At 37.5% G+C, this 14,997-nt stretch overlaps 1 protein-coding gene across 1 annotated transcript in view; it reads right to left on the bottom strand.

Moving 5' to 3' along the window:
* Window positions 1-1,643: 1,643 nt before the first annotated feature.
* The window catches only part of LOC149819595 (DNA gyrase subunit A, chloroplastic/mitochondrial-like), a 69,268-nt gene continuing 55,914 nt past the window's right edge, over window positions 1,644-14,997 (bottom strand). Inside the window, exons 18-27 of the mRNA XM_089982963.1 lie at window positions 11,473-11,598; window positions 10,737-10,894; window positions 10,323-10,404; window positions 10,046-10,210; window positions 9,838-9,939; window positions 4,369-4,484; window positions 3,926-4,046; window positions 3,356-3,410; window positions 3,160-3,259; window positions 1,644-2,052 (exon numbers count right to left, since the gene is read on the bottom strand). Coding sequence (XP_089839089.1) covers window positions 1,959-2,052; window positions 3,160-3,259; window positions 3,356-3,410; window positions 3,926-4,046; window positions 4,369-4,484; window positions 9,838-9,939; window positions 10,046-10,210; window positions 10,323-10,404; window positions 10,737-10,894; window positions 11,473-11,598 — 1,119 coding nt within the window. The 3' untranslated portion in view covers window positions 1,644-1,958. The remainder of the gene's footprint in view (window positions 2,053-3,159; window positions 3,260-3,355; window positions 3,411-3,925; window positions 4,047-4,368; window positions 4,485-9,837; window positions 9,940-10,045; window positions 10,211-10,322; window positions 10,405-10,736; window positions 10,895-11,472; window positions 11,599-14,997) is intronic.

Raw genomic sequence — 14,997 nt, 5'->3', positions numbered from 1 at the left:
AGCTTGAGAGAGACAGATTATCGGTGCCTCTAGCGAAATATGCCCACCATCACATCTGAAATTGATTTGAGAGTCCACATCTTTAGCGCCTGCCCTATTTGACCTACTAATGAGAAGTAGACAACGGATCATATTGCCGTACATGAAACAGCAGAGCCAACCATCTTCAGCGCAAGAACAGCATGTCAGTAGCTGACCAGTTCAACCTGTCCTACTAGGGCATTAAAGGTGTGATTAATTGTGCATCCTGCACGTCGCACGAGACACACTTTCAATCAAACAGCAGCCACAAAGGACGTGCGCATCCAACCGTCCGCTTGGACAGGTTAAAACCATAACAAATTGTAATCCCTGTCAAAGCATCTCTCCTTCTCTCTGAGAGGACCTAGGGTGGGGGTCACCGACATCCAAGCCCTTTCAGCGAATGCATGAGTTGTAATCCCAGCTGTCAGTTTCCAAACATCCACCTCAAAAAAATATTTTGACCGTGATTTTACTAATTAAGTAAACTCATGTCCCAGCTACCATTTCCAAACAGAGCCTTGTGACCCGGTTCTTGGTGAGGGTTCATCATCATTGAACAAAAAAAAAAAAAACCCAGCTACTACTTTCCAAATGCATAAACTCTCTCCAACTATCAGTTTCCAAAGCGAGACCATTATTTGACACCCTGCACACTGCCAAGCAGGACACCCTTGTCCTGGCTGGCAGTGTTCAGGACACAATTTGTACAGCCTGCCAAGGGAGGACGTGCATTACATATGCATCTCCATGCGGCAGGACTCACAGCTAAGGGTGGGTATCAACATCAACAGATCAGGTTTGGTTCAGACACAGGTGAAACCAAACCCAGACCTGATTTGAGGTTATGGTACCAGGTCCAGACACAGGTCTAATCACTCACCATAAAAGAAACCATATCCAGTAAAATAATATTTTTCATCTTTTTTACATCTAAAAATTGTGAATCTTAGTCCGAAGTGAACTCTGGTCAGGCCTGGGTCTAGTATGAAATTTCAAAAACCATACCCAGATCCATATACTAATCGGGCCCAACTCGGATTCTAATTGGACCTTATTGTTTATCACCAAACCCTGACCCTACAGGGTATGGTACGGGTCAGGTCCCGGTCAAACCAACCCATTTACACCACTACTCTGGGCACATTTGGTGCAGGAACATCAGTGGCCCTCCAAGGGTGGTGCCGCAACGAAACCTGCCTTTGTACAGAGGGAATATAGCCAACAGGGATGCCAGGACCCAATGCATCCAAGGCCCTTCTTCAATCTCTAAACAAATCAATGAATAAGTTTGAAGCAGATGGATAGGCGTTTTTTAAGGCCCAGCACTCTCCGACGGTATGAACCCCAAACGCGTCCTCAACATACGGAATGATTGAGCTCTATCCATGCAACAATAGCTACAGGATACAGAATCTCATCCAAGGCACGGACGCACACATTACTGCTCATTGCATGTAAAGGCCATCTTGACCAAACAATGGCGGCATCGAATGCTGCGCAGGAGCTGCAAAAATCGCCTAGGCATTGTGTTTAATTAAATTACGAGGCAGCAGACTTCTCCATCAACAAATTTTTCAGTTGCTTACGCACATCTACATCTGCATTGAATGCGCAGGAGCTGCAAAAATCGCTTTGGCATTGTGTTTAATTACACAACAGCAGACCTCTCTATGAACAAGTTTTTCAGTTACATACATCTACGTCTGCATCGCCAAAACAATATACATATCGAAAACGAATCTTCGGAGACCACAGACTAGCAAGTTCTTGCAGTCCTTTACAAAACTGGAAGATTCTGCTGATACCGACTTAAGTTCAAGTTACAAAAAGAAAAGGGTTCTTTCAAGCCTGTGATCAGCAAAAAACCCTTGGACATAATTTCCTGCTCTTTTTCTCACCTTTATACCACCCAATTGGCACTTTCATGGCACAAATTATTCCTCTGCCTCTACGTCATTATCCATTGCAGATATCAGGGACACGGATTGAATCCTTCCAGCATGTTCTAGTCTCATAAGAATAACACCCCTGAAACACCACAAACAAATACTGAGCACTCCGAATCCTACCAGAAACATATGTAAAAGCATGAGAATATACAAGGAAATAGAATTATATCTATACAGGTAAACATACAGCAAAAAGAAACCAATACTTAAAAAACACAACTTTGTACTCCAGGCATGCAGAATGCAACATCACATGAATCTGTAGTAAGTGTGGATGCGACCCTATTTCGTCCTCATCAACATCACAAAGAGGTTCTCTTGATATATGGGCGTGCTCAGTTCAAGAACTTTAAAAAAATGAAGCTGCACCAAGTCAACAAATGGACCATGGATTTAGTGAAGCTTCTAAACAGGCTAGTTGTTTGGTAGCTGGGACGTTCGGATAAGAGGGCATACCACCATTTAGCTATAAACCGGTAGCCGTTCCAACTTCCAACAAATTTGTTGCTAGCTTTTTCCTTTTCTATAACTAAATTATGCCTAGTCAAAAGCAGCCTAATCCACTCCCATTACAACTCCAAGGTTCTTGGATTTGTAAGTACTAGAAATTCTCCTATAACCAACCTTATGGACGGCTAAAAGGAATTTATATCAGGGGTATGGTCACTAGATTACTGTGGATGACAATCAACAAGAGGTTGTCCATTCAGGTTAAGGCCAAATAACCACCAAATAACCACCAACCATGCGAAGCACTACCAAACATTATGATGAATGGGCCTCGAGAGGCCAAAGGGGTGCGACACAGAGACCCTACAATGCATTATAAATGTTGGGGAACTTCGATGTGTAGGATGGTTCTCAACATATGAAGAATATCTAACAAGGTCCCGCTAAATAGACATCTAGATCTCTTTAGTGGGACTATGGTATCATAATTCATCAAAAAATTAGGGGATATCAACTAAGAAGTTGCCCATGACATGATCCTCATGTCCACTTTGATGCATGCCATTATCACTTGGCCAGCTCAAGTCCGCTAAAACTGTGAGCTGTTATAATGCTGAATATCAAGATGAATGCAGCAATGAACATAGACACAGTAACAAACATCTGGCAACCAGGGTCACTAAAATGTTAATGTAAACCTAACAAAGAGGGGAGGGAAAAAGACCTTCATTCTTACCTTGCAAAACGTGACTGAATTGACACATCTCTAACCTTGATTCTATTGACTGTTCCACTTTGACTCACTAAAACAACTTGCTCATCACTTTCACCATCATCTGACAAAGAGGAACCACAGTTATAAGCTACATTTACTTATAAACCAAAATATGGCACTAGAGAAAGTCGTGATCAAGATATTGAAAAAAAAAAACCTGATAATGAAAACCCAACAACAAAGACTGCAGCAAGTCGGTCATCTGGGTTAAGCTGTCAAACAAGAAAAGCAAAACAAGGACTAGAAGTTATAAGGAGCCTTCACCAGCATTTTATGTGCAGTCAACAATCAAAATAGATGCATAACCTGGAACAGGGTGGACACGTTTTGGGCCAGGTTCCGAGTTGAAACTAAGTCAGTTCCAGGAATGCATGAAAAGGGGGGTCAACCTGGCATTATGCCTGATTAGCCAAGCTTAACTGTTGGCAAATTGGTCATTTCCAGAGCCCCCACACATGCCACACAGACACTCCAGATTGACTCCACTGGAACTCCATAGAACTAATTTTCAGTGTGCTTATGAAAAAACTAGTATCCTGTACCCTCTAGTTGTATCCATGTGACATGGATCCCTGAAGACTAGACCAGGTTCTGGTTAAGATGCCAAAGTCCCACATTCAATCAATGACACTTTTTACCAGTACACATCAATGAGAGGTCAGAATGTCCAAGTTGCAGGTTCAGGATGGCACATAATCACCACACAGAAGATCGACACTAAACTTACCTTGTAACCCACCAAACCAACTCTCTTTAGTGGTGACAACCGAAAGCTGCTCAGTGGTACACGCTTGCCATAACCACCCTCTGATACAAAGAGCAGCCATGGAGCACTGGCATTTTTGACCCTGCAGTGAAAAAATCACCTAAAATGAATTTGATTTCCTCCATCATTATAAAAATAATGAAATAATAAAAGCATGAGCATAATGAGAAACAAGAAGAGGCCTATTGATTATAAGACATCCATAAGTCCCATGGTAAATAAGCAAAGTCAATAAAAATGTAAACGCAGAATCCAGCTTAAGTTGGAAATACAAAATAAATTTCAAAAATTCCAGGCTTCCAGCTACCGGATATTAACCAAATACAATTAATTTAAGCAACAAGAGAAAGAAACTAATCTGCAGCAAAAATTACAAATATGCCGTCAGTTTTGCTATTTCTTACGCTCTCTGCAAGTCTTTCTGCATTGATGCTGGTATGATGTCCATGGATGCCATGCGGTCCCTGTGCTTTAGTTTCATTGAAACCACACCACGTGTGTTTCTCGAAAGTGCTCGAAGCTGAAAAACAAAGATTGCAAAAATAAGCACTAAAATCTGTACAGAAGGAATGTTTCTGTGTTTCGATGTGAACTGTCACATTTCCTGAACTACAAAAGCCAAGCTAGAAGACTCGTAACCAGGAAATGTAATACCCACGATTTTTATCAGATAAATAAATTTAGATTTTTAAGTCATTAAGGTGATACACGAATATTTTATTGTTTTAATTGGTTATTCGTAATTGGATATCGAATATTTTGTTTGGATCTTCAATATCAGATTCATAATATCATGTTTGGATTTTCGATATTACATTTGGATCTTAGATGTTGGATCACTAAATTGGATATTTAATAATGGATTTCGGTCAAATGGATTGGATCTCTGGTATTGGATACTCATTATCAGGATCAAATTTGATATCGGATCCGGGATGAATGAAGCGAATCAACGAAGTGTAAATCAGATTCTTAATAAGAAGAATTTCTATATTAGACATATAGCATTTTAGAAGGATCTGAAGTAGCACTGGTGATGGTTGGATCCACATTTGGATACTGGACATCGAAGAGGTAAATAGCGTAGAATCCAATCAAAATTATGGGTGGATCCATACTAGCTTTGTCTGGATCCAAGTATCTTAATTCGGATCCATGGTGTGAAGAAAACTCTGGATTTCATAAAGGGTTGCATGCGCAAGATGGATCTTGGATCCATAGTAGTTTATGGGAGATCCATAACAACGTCATTGCACCCAAATAAAAATTTTATTTGGGGTTACATTCAAAAATTAAAAATATAATACTTTAACCCCTAAGAAAGAGATTCAGATCCATGAACGGATCCGGATAAGTCAAGTAAGGATCCACAAAGGAATCACATATATATATGTATAATAGTATGTGAATATATATATATAACTGTACAAAAAAAATATATATATATAATATAAAATAAATTTAATGTGTGGATTCGTTGTTGGATCTATTTGGATCCGACCTTCGGATCCACTCTGCAAAACTGTTAAGGATCCATATTGTCTGAGACACACGGATCCAACACTCGGTTGGATCCCGGGTCTCGGATCCAGACCCGAACCGCACCCCACTATGTATATTGGGGGCACTATACCTGCCCGATAAGATCCTGCTAGGGTTCTTTCAAAACCCTAGCGGGAATCGATAACGATGGAAGGGGAGGAGCGTAACCGTCGGGGGTCGCCTATCGTTAAAAGGGGATGGACACAGGTCTCAACCCTCGTCTTCTCGATCTCCCTCCCGAAGCCCTTCATAGCAGCGGAGCAGTCGAGGTCGGCGGTTCTCTCTCTCTCTCTCTCTCTCTCTCTCTCTCTCTCTCTCTCTCTCTCTCTCTCTCTCTCTACCTGCGTGCAGCAACCTCGACCATCGCTGACGCCGGTCAATGCTGCCGGCGACCTTGCACGATAGCCGAACCTGCCTCTCATCTCGTCTCCCTGTTCCTCTCGATCGTGCTTGGTAGTGGAGCCGTGAACGCCGGTGAAACCTCCCTCTCGCAGCATCAACCACCATCACGCTCGAAAGAGGTAGGTTTTACTGTGATTACGTATATTTACTAAGTTTCAAGCATCCTTTGGATTTGCCGTAACTCCCAACTCGAAAAAAAATTGGGGTTTTTGGGTTGCCGTGAAACCCTAATAAAAAAAGAAAGGGGATTTGGGGTTTAAGCTACCAAAAATCCATATAGGATTTTCTATTGTCCCAGTTTATCTGTGCGCACTCATACACGATTGTTGCATAAGATCATGTTTAACTATCATTCAGGTTGGATTCATATTAATATGTTCAAGTGACTAGGAGGGATTTGGGTTTTTGGGTTGCTCAATGAAGATTCAGGCCCATTTCTTTTATTCAACTATGTCATCTGTATAGGATGTTGTGTAATCAATGGGTAATACTTGCTGTAAAAGTCTAATTAGTGTTTCTTTTAATTCGATACAAGAGGCCTTTGTTCAATCAGTCATGTGAGTAATTTAATTCAAGTATATGCGTGTAAGAGTGTGGCTTCATAAAATGTTAATTTTCCAGTATTGCTAACTTCTGAAAGTATTAGTTTTAGCTACAGTGTTATGTGACTTTAATAGGTGGATTGTGTTTGATGACTTTCGTTTTTCCTTTTTAGGTTCTGAAAATCTTGCTTTATCAAGGGATATCAAACATTGAACTGTTACTAATTATTCCCTGCTAAAAGAAAAACATGATTGTATGTTTTTGAGAATATGTGTTGTGATTGGAAATAAAACAATGCTTTGTAAGTTCGTTAACTAATTTATAATCGATGATGTATGCACTTAATCAGAACTGTGGGGCTGAGATCGAAAGACAAAGTTATTTCTGTTTCTTGCGAAACTGTCCAGTCAGTGTATAAGCATGTACAGGACATACATATACTAATTCCATGTTGAGAACTCTAATTGTTACTATACATACATAGTTGAGTTATGAATAATTAGTGACACAGGTTAGCATGCTGGTATGCCCTGCATTCTTTTTCAATAACTCGATATGCAATTGGTTCTGAAGACAGCCAATGAGCGTTTGAATCTCCTGTAGCTGACTTGATTTTATTTTTGTTAGTAACCACTCAACTAGTGACATATTTTACTGAACATGCCACTGCACTGGAGCCTACATGTCCAGGTGTTTTGTATGTCCTGATTTTTCTCAGGCACAGATAACTGCATATTCTAAAATTGTTATGCCCAGATTACTGCGTGGTTTAGAATAGAAGCATTGCACATACTGATTTATTGATAGACAATTCTTTTTAGCTTTGGTAGAACAATAACCTATACACACCTGTCAACCTGTTAGGCTGTACAAGTATATGCCTATCCATATGCAGAACAATATCTACATGTATATTTGGGTAGTTATAATAGAGTTTGCCCTATGTATTTCCTTGCTAATGGTTGTATAACCTGAACGATATATGTGTTATAAATTGTGAGTAAATTGAGCCTTGGCTATAACCTTATGTACACAAACAAATGGACATGCACTTTGTGTTTAAAATTTTATGTAGAACAAAGTGTGTTTTAATCTTTATTGCCATTATGAACATGTATATGATATCCTTATTGTAGTGGGAAATATGTGATGCTACATATTTGTGAAACATTATGTTTTATGCTTTAGTGATAGAAGGAATTGTAACTGGATATAAAAATGGGCGTATGTGCAATTGGTTTATATATGAAATTATGGCATGTAAGCTACTGACATCCAAATATGGAAATGTCTGAGTTTGATTGTTTTATGTAGGAGAGTTGTGAGACATATTAAAGAAATGTCATTTATTGAAAATGTTTGTTGCATGCAGTCAAGTTATGTGAATTGTTATCCCTTGTCCACTGAGAATTCAAAATGAATGATAGGGAGTTTGGGAATTTTGCCTAATTGGGCAATATGGTTTGGGTACCTAATGCAGGTATTTTGGGTTAATGAGCGTGTACTCAATGTCAACAACATTGGTGAGAAAATTAAAGGTTAATTTCTGTGAGCCTGACTGGTTGAAAGATACTGAGGCATTTGTGTCCGATTGGTTTAAAAGTACCACAGCATGTAGAATAATGATCATAATACTGATAAGAAACTTAAATTTAATTCTTGTTGCCCGACTGGTTTAAAGGCACCGGGGCATTCGTGCTTGACTGGTTTAAAGGCACCAGAGCACTTTGAGTGGGTTTAAGAAATCAATATGGAAAAAAAGGATTTGGATGGTTTATTCACCTTGGTAAAATGACTAAGTTTGGGATCTACTGCTAAGGTAGTAGAAGAGAGTTGGGGAAATACCCCATACTTCGGGAAAATAATTAAATGAAAAGATTAACTCACTCAGATTCGAGCTTACCTTGGAGAGGGTAGGTGGTACAAAACTCCGGGGACATGTTTATTTGTTTCGAGCTAAAGTGACTCGTTGGTCCCCAGTCCTCGGAGTTGGGGGACCCGAACTACCAATATGTCCTAGGTGGTAGCTCATTGCTCTTCTGCAGAAGTTAGGGATGCATCCTGTTTTGGTTTTGGCCTTTGGGAGTTTCTCTCGGTCACTGGCCGCTCCCTTGGGATTTCAGTCACAGTTAGAATGTTCGGGTTAATAAAACAATTTTGAATAATATACCCCCGAACGTTCTCTTCTGTGATGGTTGCCTCGGCCCGTGTGTACCCGCGGGATAAGAAAAGATAAACATCAATTAAAACATTCTAGGTATCACAGTGAGTGGAGTTCTAGGGAGACATGTTTATATTCTTCCAGCATGTTCTGAGCTTGTGATGAAATGAAATACTGAAAGGTGTAGATATGAGATAATTGAATTCATATTGTGGTTGTTACCTGACTGTTATGCATGTTGCTGTTGTTGCATAATCTGCTTTACTTGCTTATGTATATGTTTGTTATAGTTGTTGCAGAGTCTGCCTCACTTACTTTTAAGCATTCAATGGAATCAGGGTCATGTTATATTTAAATGCTGCCAATGATATTACTTTATCATGAGATGAATTTTGTACTCCTGCAATGGTTGATTTGGTCTTGGTAATGTTCATATACTCTAGCTAGAAACTTAAATTAACAATGCGCAATAGTTTAGTAATGTCATATTTTCATGCTATGTTTTATTGTCCGTAATTAAACAAATCCATTGCATACTTGTTACTTAGTATATTTGCCAAATTTACAGTAATTCCTACTTAGACGTGGTAGTCTAATTCCAATCAATTTACTATTTTTCAGGTAAAGAATAGGGTTTATGAGCGGCTGCGGGATGAGGCATCGGATCGAGATTTTTGGATTTATTGTTCCAGGGATCGCTCGAGTTTATTGTAAATTTTAACTGTTCATATCATTTAAAACTCTGATGATTTTCATTAATATTGAAATGAAATAAATGTCTTGGGTTTCTCTCCACCGTAATGTCTCGAAATGCTTAACCTTATTTTATTTCTTGTTTCCGCTGTTTAAAGAAAAAAAATCCTCTTAAATTTGGGTTAAACATTTTGGGGTGTTACAGGAAATCACTCCTTTGCTTGAGGGTCGCATCTGGTGCAGGTCCCATGCCAGATCCCACCTCAAGTTCAGAGATCCGAGAATCTCCAGGGCAATCAACTGTGCCCTAAAGGAATACTTCAATCTACTAGCTAACAGAACCAAGGTTTCATGCAGATTTCTTTGAGACAGGGAATGGCTAAAATCCACCTCATAAATTTATAATAACTGTTTCAGTTATTATTTATATTCTCCAAAGAAGTTATAAATCATCAGGTAACATGATGTTTTACTTTCAATCGTTGCCAGAAGCTATGGATAAAATTGCAAAATACAAAATAACATGACTTACACTATTACAGGAGCTTAGAAGAACCATCCCACATTGGGAAGCCATAGCAACGAGGTCATCATTTGTGCAGCATCGCACCCACTTTAACTCATCACCAGGCACCTGCTCAAGTAAAACATGCCAGACATTTTGGACAGAGAACAGCGAGATATCAGAATCCTCAAGGGCATAATGCAAGCACAGATCAGAAACAGGTAACAGGACTGACCAGCTGAATTGATATTATCCCAGTTGATCTTATTGCTGAGAAAAAGGCTAAAGAAGTTTTCTTGATGTATCCATTTGCTGTCAACATTATAAGATATTGATCTTCAACAAACTCACTCACTGGAATAAATGAGGTTATTCTCTCCCCATCGGATAAAGATAGTATCTGCCACGCACATGATAAATGAACAAAGATATATTAGTAATATAATACAGTTACTTGCAGGCAGAAAGAATGAAACAGTAAAAGAAATTAGTGACAACTTACATACTAGTACCTGAACTAATGGTGTGCCAGCAGCAGTTCGAGAACACTCAGGTATTCGATAAGCACGAGCAGAATACACTATTCCCCTATCACTGTAGAAGTAATTTAGCAGTTCATTAGCCATTTGAAAGAAAAATGAGAATGGAAATTTTTCTGTCTATAGGTTTAAGAACTCCAGTCTCTCAATTTTATTATGCACATGCATTACAGATAAATCACTTGAGTCTCTCAATTTGCATGGGACACACAATAGGCACTGGCATATTCCTTGAACCTATAAAAAGAATAACAAAATAAAATAATGAAGCAGATAAATAAATGGGCTAAAATTTACCAAAACCAGAACAGATGATCAACAGGAGTTCAACACATGGAATGTCACCACATGGTTCACAAAAGATTCACCATAGAACATGTTAATTACCTAAAATAAAGAACATGATCATGTGCATGACAGACAAGGAAGTCAGACATGGCATCATTAACTCGCATTTTCCCAACAGATTTTCCAATTGTTCCACGATGTTGTAGATTAAAGGTGCCAGGTTTCATTCTTTTCACATAACCCTTCTCACTGAGAGCCTATGAACAATGACAAAGTTGTAACAAAGGCAAGATATTATTGTTAAATAACTTCCAACTAAAGAATTCACAAGTATGCACACAAGGATATTTGTAATCAAAGCATGGCACATAATGTAGAAAAATCTCTAGTTTGAACCATAGTCACTAATATCAGCAATATTTTGAAAATATTGAGAGAAATTCCAAGAAATTAAGGTATCGTTATTATCGGGAAAATCTTGCAATATTTTCAAAATATCGCGACATGTTTGCACATTTTTTTTAAATCTTATTTTTATATATATGAAGTTCAGTTTATCTATTTTTTGCTCTTTTGTATTTCAAAAACTTTCAAAACTTGTTTCTTTATATTTTTGTAAGAAAAATAATAGAAAAGGAAAAAGTATTATTTCTTACTATTATTTATATTTTTCAATTTTTTAAGCTTCCAAAATTTTCCCAAGATCTTTCACCTTTTGAAAATATCTCCGAGAAAAACCCTCGCCGGGAAATTACCTTGAACACTATAAGTGACTATTGTTTGGACAGACGTCTAAAGGAACATAGGACCATAATATGGAATTAGAAACTCATACCAATATAATTTCTTCATTAGGGATAACATCTATGTCTTCTAATTGGCTACCTTCTGCATCTTCCAATGTTGAGCGCCTTGATGTTCTAAACTTGTTCTTCACTTCCATTGCTTCTTGTTCTACCAACTAAAAATAAAAAAGAAATTAGAACTTTTAAAAGGAGAACAAAGACTTTAAACGAATATCTAAAAGAACATGAACAAGAACAAGTACAGAAACAAATTCAACAAAGAGACACGATATCAAAAGCATCATCAAGAAATATCTACAAGATAATCAATCAAATAAAACTACGATAGAGGATGATTTATGCAACATTAGACAACCAAAGAAAAAGAGAAAATGAGCAATTAAATGCAAGCTCGATACTAATACATCATAGTAATGATAAGCAAGAACCAAAGCTAAAGAGACAAGAAAACCTAATGATACCACTACCATAGAAAAAAAATACAATTTATGCCACATGGACGCTTCACTTTGTTAAGAAGTACATGTGTGTGTGTGTGTATATATATTATTTATAATGATGTAATAGGTAAATACCCTCTAAGGGTATTTTCAACATTTTACTCATGTAATAGGAACTGTTCATTAAGAACCTTAGTTGTCAAAAGCGGTAGCCCCACAGCCTGGGCGACCAGGTTTGGGAGGTGGGGCCCTATATTACTGCCTAGGTTGCTTAGGAGTTGCCTAGGTTTTTTTCAGAGCCTAGGCTTTCTTTTTTTTAGGATTTTTTTTTAAGACATCATTTGTTTTCTTCTTTGAGGAGAAGAAGAAGAAGAAGACATGTTATTCGTCCATTGCTCGTATTATGTCTATTGTTGAGAAGAAGAAGAAGAAAAAGACATATTAATATATTATTTGTCGATTGCTTGTATTATGTCTATTGTTGAGAAGAAGAAGATATTATTTGTCTATTGTTGTTAATTTTTTTGTATACATGATTTTATGTTTGGTATATTGTTCTTCACATTGTTAGTTGTATTGCTTGTTTATTCAATTGTTAATTTATTCTTAATTTGTTTGAGTAAGTTAAGGTTATGTAATATAATTGCTTTAGAGTGTTCAACGGCATTCTATTTGCCTATTCCTTATTGTTGATTGTTTTTATATTGTATACATGTTTCTTATTATGTTTTTTTATTTTTTATTTGGGGTACCGCCTAGGCCTTTTTAGGGGCTCACCGCCTAGTATCCGCCTAGCGCCTATGACAACTAAGTTAAGAACAGTTTTTCATTTTTTTGTATTTTCCCATTTAGAGCATGATTTCTATGGTCTTTTAATTATAAAGTCATTGGGGGCTCCCATGGGACGACTCTATTAGGAGCTCCCATGTGGTCTCCCTCTCTCTTGTATGTGTATAAATAGAGGATTTGTCCCCTTTCATTCTTTAATGTTTCTCTTAGGCATTCATGCTCAATAAAATATTTTTTTTATAGAGACATCATATTCAAAAAATGAGTGTAGCTGAGATGCGTATGCTGAGATGGATGTGTGGAAATACAATAAAAGATAAGATTCGGAATGAGGAGATACGTAAGAAGGTAGGCGTTGCACCCATTGAAAATAAGATGAGAGAGATTCGTTTATGGTGGTTTGGACATATTCGACGAAGGCCTAATGATGCTCCAGTTAGAAGGATGGAGAAATGGGAAAATATATTAGTTAAAAGAGGTTGGGGTATGCCTAGGAAGACATGGATGGAGGTGATAAGAAAGGATATGAATGCTTTGAACCTCACCGAGGACATGGCATTGGATAGAAATGAATGGAGGAGAAGGATTCATGTGGAAGACCCATAATGATTTTCTTTGTTGGTTCATATCGCCGACCCCAATTGTTTTGGGATGAAGGCGTAGTTGTTGTTGTTGTTGTATTCTTGTGTTCTTCCTTTTAATTCCTTAATGTTTTGTATACACTTAGTGTTTGTGTAGTGCCTTAGTGCTATTGTATTGTCCCTTAGTTGGACTTGTGTATGTGCATGTGAACTTTGTATTTATGTAAGCCCTTAGAGGCCTTTGATTTTATATTTTCATGTATTTCATTGCATGGTATCAGAGTCGAAATATTTCTTGGTATTTTTGCCTTTTTTGGAACTTAGGATTTTTTGGTTCAAGTTAGTGCTTCAGGAAGGTTCGTGATCGTTGTGTGACTTTGATTAAAGGAAAATCTTGACCCAGTATGTATCTTAAATCTTTAATGTTACTTAAGTTATCTATCCCATGTATTATGCATGAGAAAACACTCATTATTCTTATCTTTTGAAAAGTTATTTGTTATTTTTTTGTTAAAAAATAAAAGCTTTTCAAATTATTATCGGGTTTATTTTTATTAAAATGTTTTATAAGGTTTACAAAATTTGTTTGACCTTGTGAAATGATATATGTGTATGCTTTTATGAGATCTAGTATTTAATGTGTACGTATATAATCTAGTATTCTTGAGCATGTGTTGTTAGCAATTAGATGCTTTATTCGAACACTTCATGATTATAAATGTCAAATCATGTTCATATTTATTATAATATTTATTTTTGAAATTTTTTCAAATACTTTAAAATTATTAGAAATATTTATTTTTAAATGGTTATATGTGTCATTCACAAGTGTGATTTACGAGTCTTTGCTTAACTTGGTTTTTATTTTTCTTTTGATGTATTCTTATGTGAAAACAAAAAATTTTGTGAAGTATTAAATATTACATGTGGTTAGGATCTTAGTGATCATGGACACCTTGTTATTTTTGAAATTTGAATAAATGATTTTTATTTTTGATATATGTTCCTTGTGCACTTGTGATTGTCTTACATACACATTGATTAGGAATTTTGAATGTATATAATCTCACTCATTCGCTCGTGTGTGTGCACCGCACATATACACAAAGGCATGTGTGGAAGCAAGCAGGGAGGAATAAAGCTTGCGCTACAAGCTCGACCAACAATCTCTCAATGGAAGGCTGATTTCAAGCAGGGCCACAATGCAAAAGACTAGCTCTTTCTCAACATTAATAATGGCTACATTAAGAGGGTGATGGGCCTTTTCTGCACACCGGAATGGCCAAAGTCTAGTGGAATATATCGTAGCTCTAGTGCATGATTGCTTGCCTATGATGAGCTTGATGTGTGATCTAAGACTGTTTTGTCTGGATATTGGAAAGATGGAGCCGCTTACTAACCCAACTTGTTGTATGCATTAATTTGCTGGCATGGGGGGGGGGGGGGGCACAAATGCATGTCGATGACTGACGTGGCTCCAAATTTGTAGGTCGCGAGCCCCATATCAAACTTTGATTGTTTCTTTCATTGTTGCAACTGCCTTCCTTTCAGGGCATTGACACGGGCGAAAGAAGAAGCAAAACCTCTTTGACTCAAAACGCATTGTCACTTCTTTCTCACTAAGCAGGGGCAAGGAAGCATATACAAACTTAGAGAAAGAAAGAGAGTTGTTCACCAATCAAGTTGCTCAATCACTTGTTTTATCGTAGTGTAATCATTAATGTGACATCACGAACTAAGATAA

The sequence above is a fragment of the Nuphar pumila genome, chromosome 12 (genome assembly GCF_984573655.1).
Source record: "Nuphar pumila chromosome 12, dmNupPumi1.hap1.1, whole genome shotgun sequence".
Lineage (NCBI taxonomy): Eukaryota > Viridiplantae > Streptophyta > Magnoliopsida > Nymphaeales > Nymphaeaceae > Nuphar > Nuphar pumila.
The sequence above is the reverse complement of the archived record's forward strand: the minus strand, read 5'-3'. Positions and strand labels throughout refer to the sequence as shown.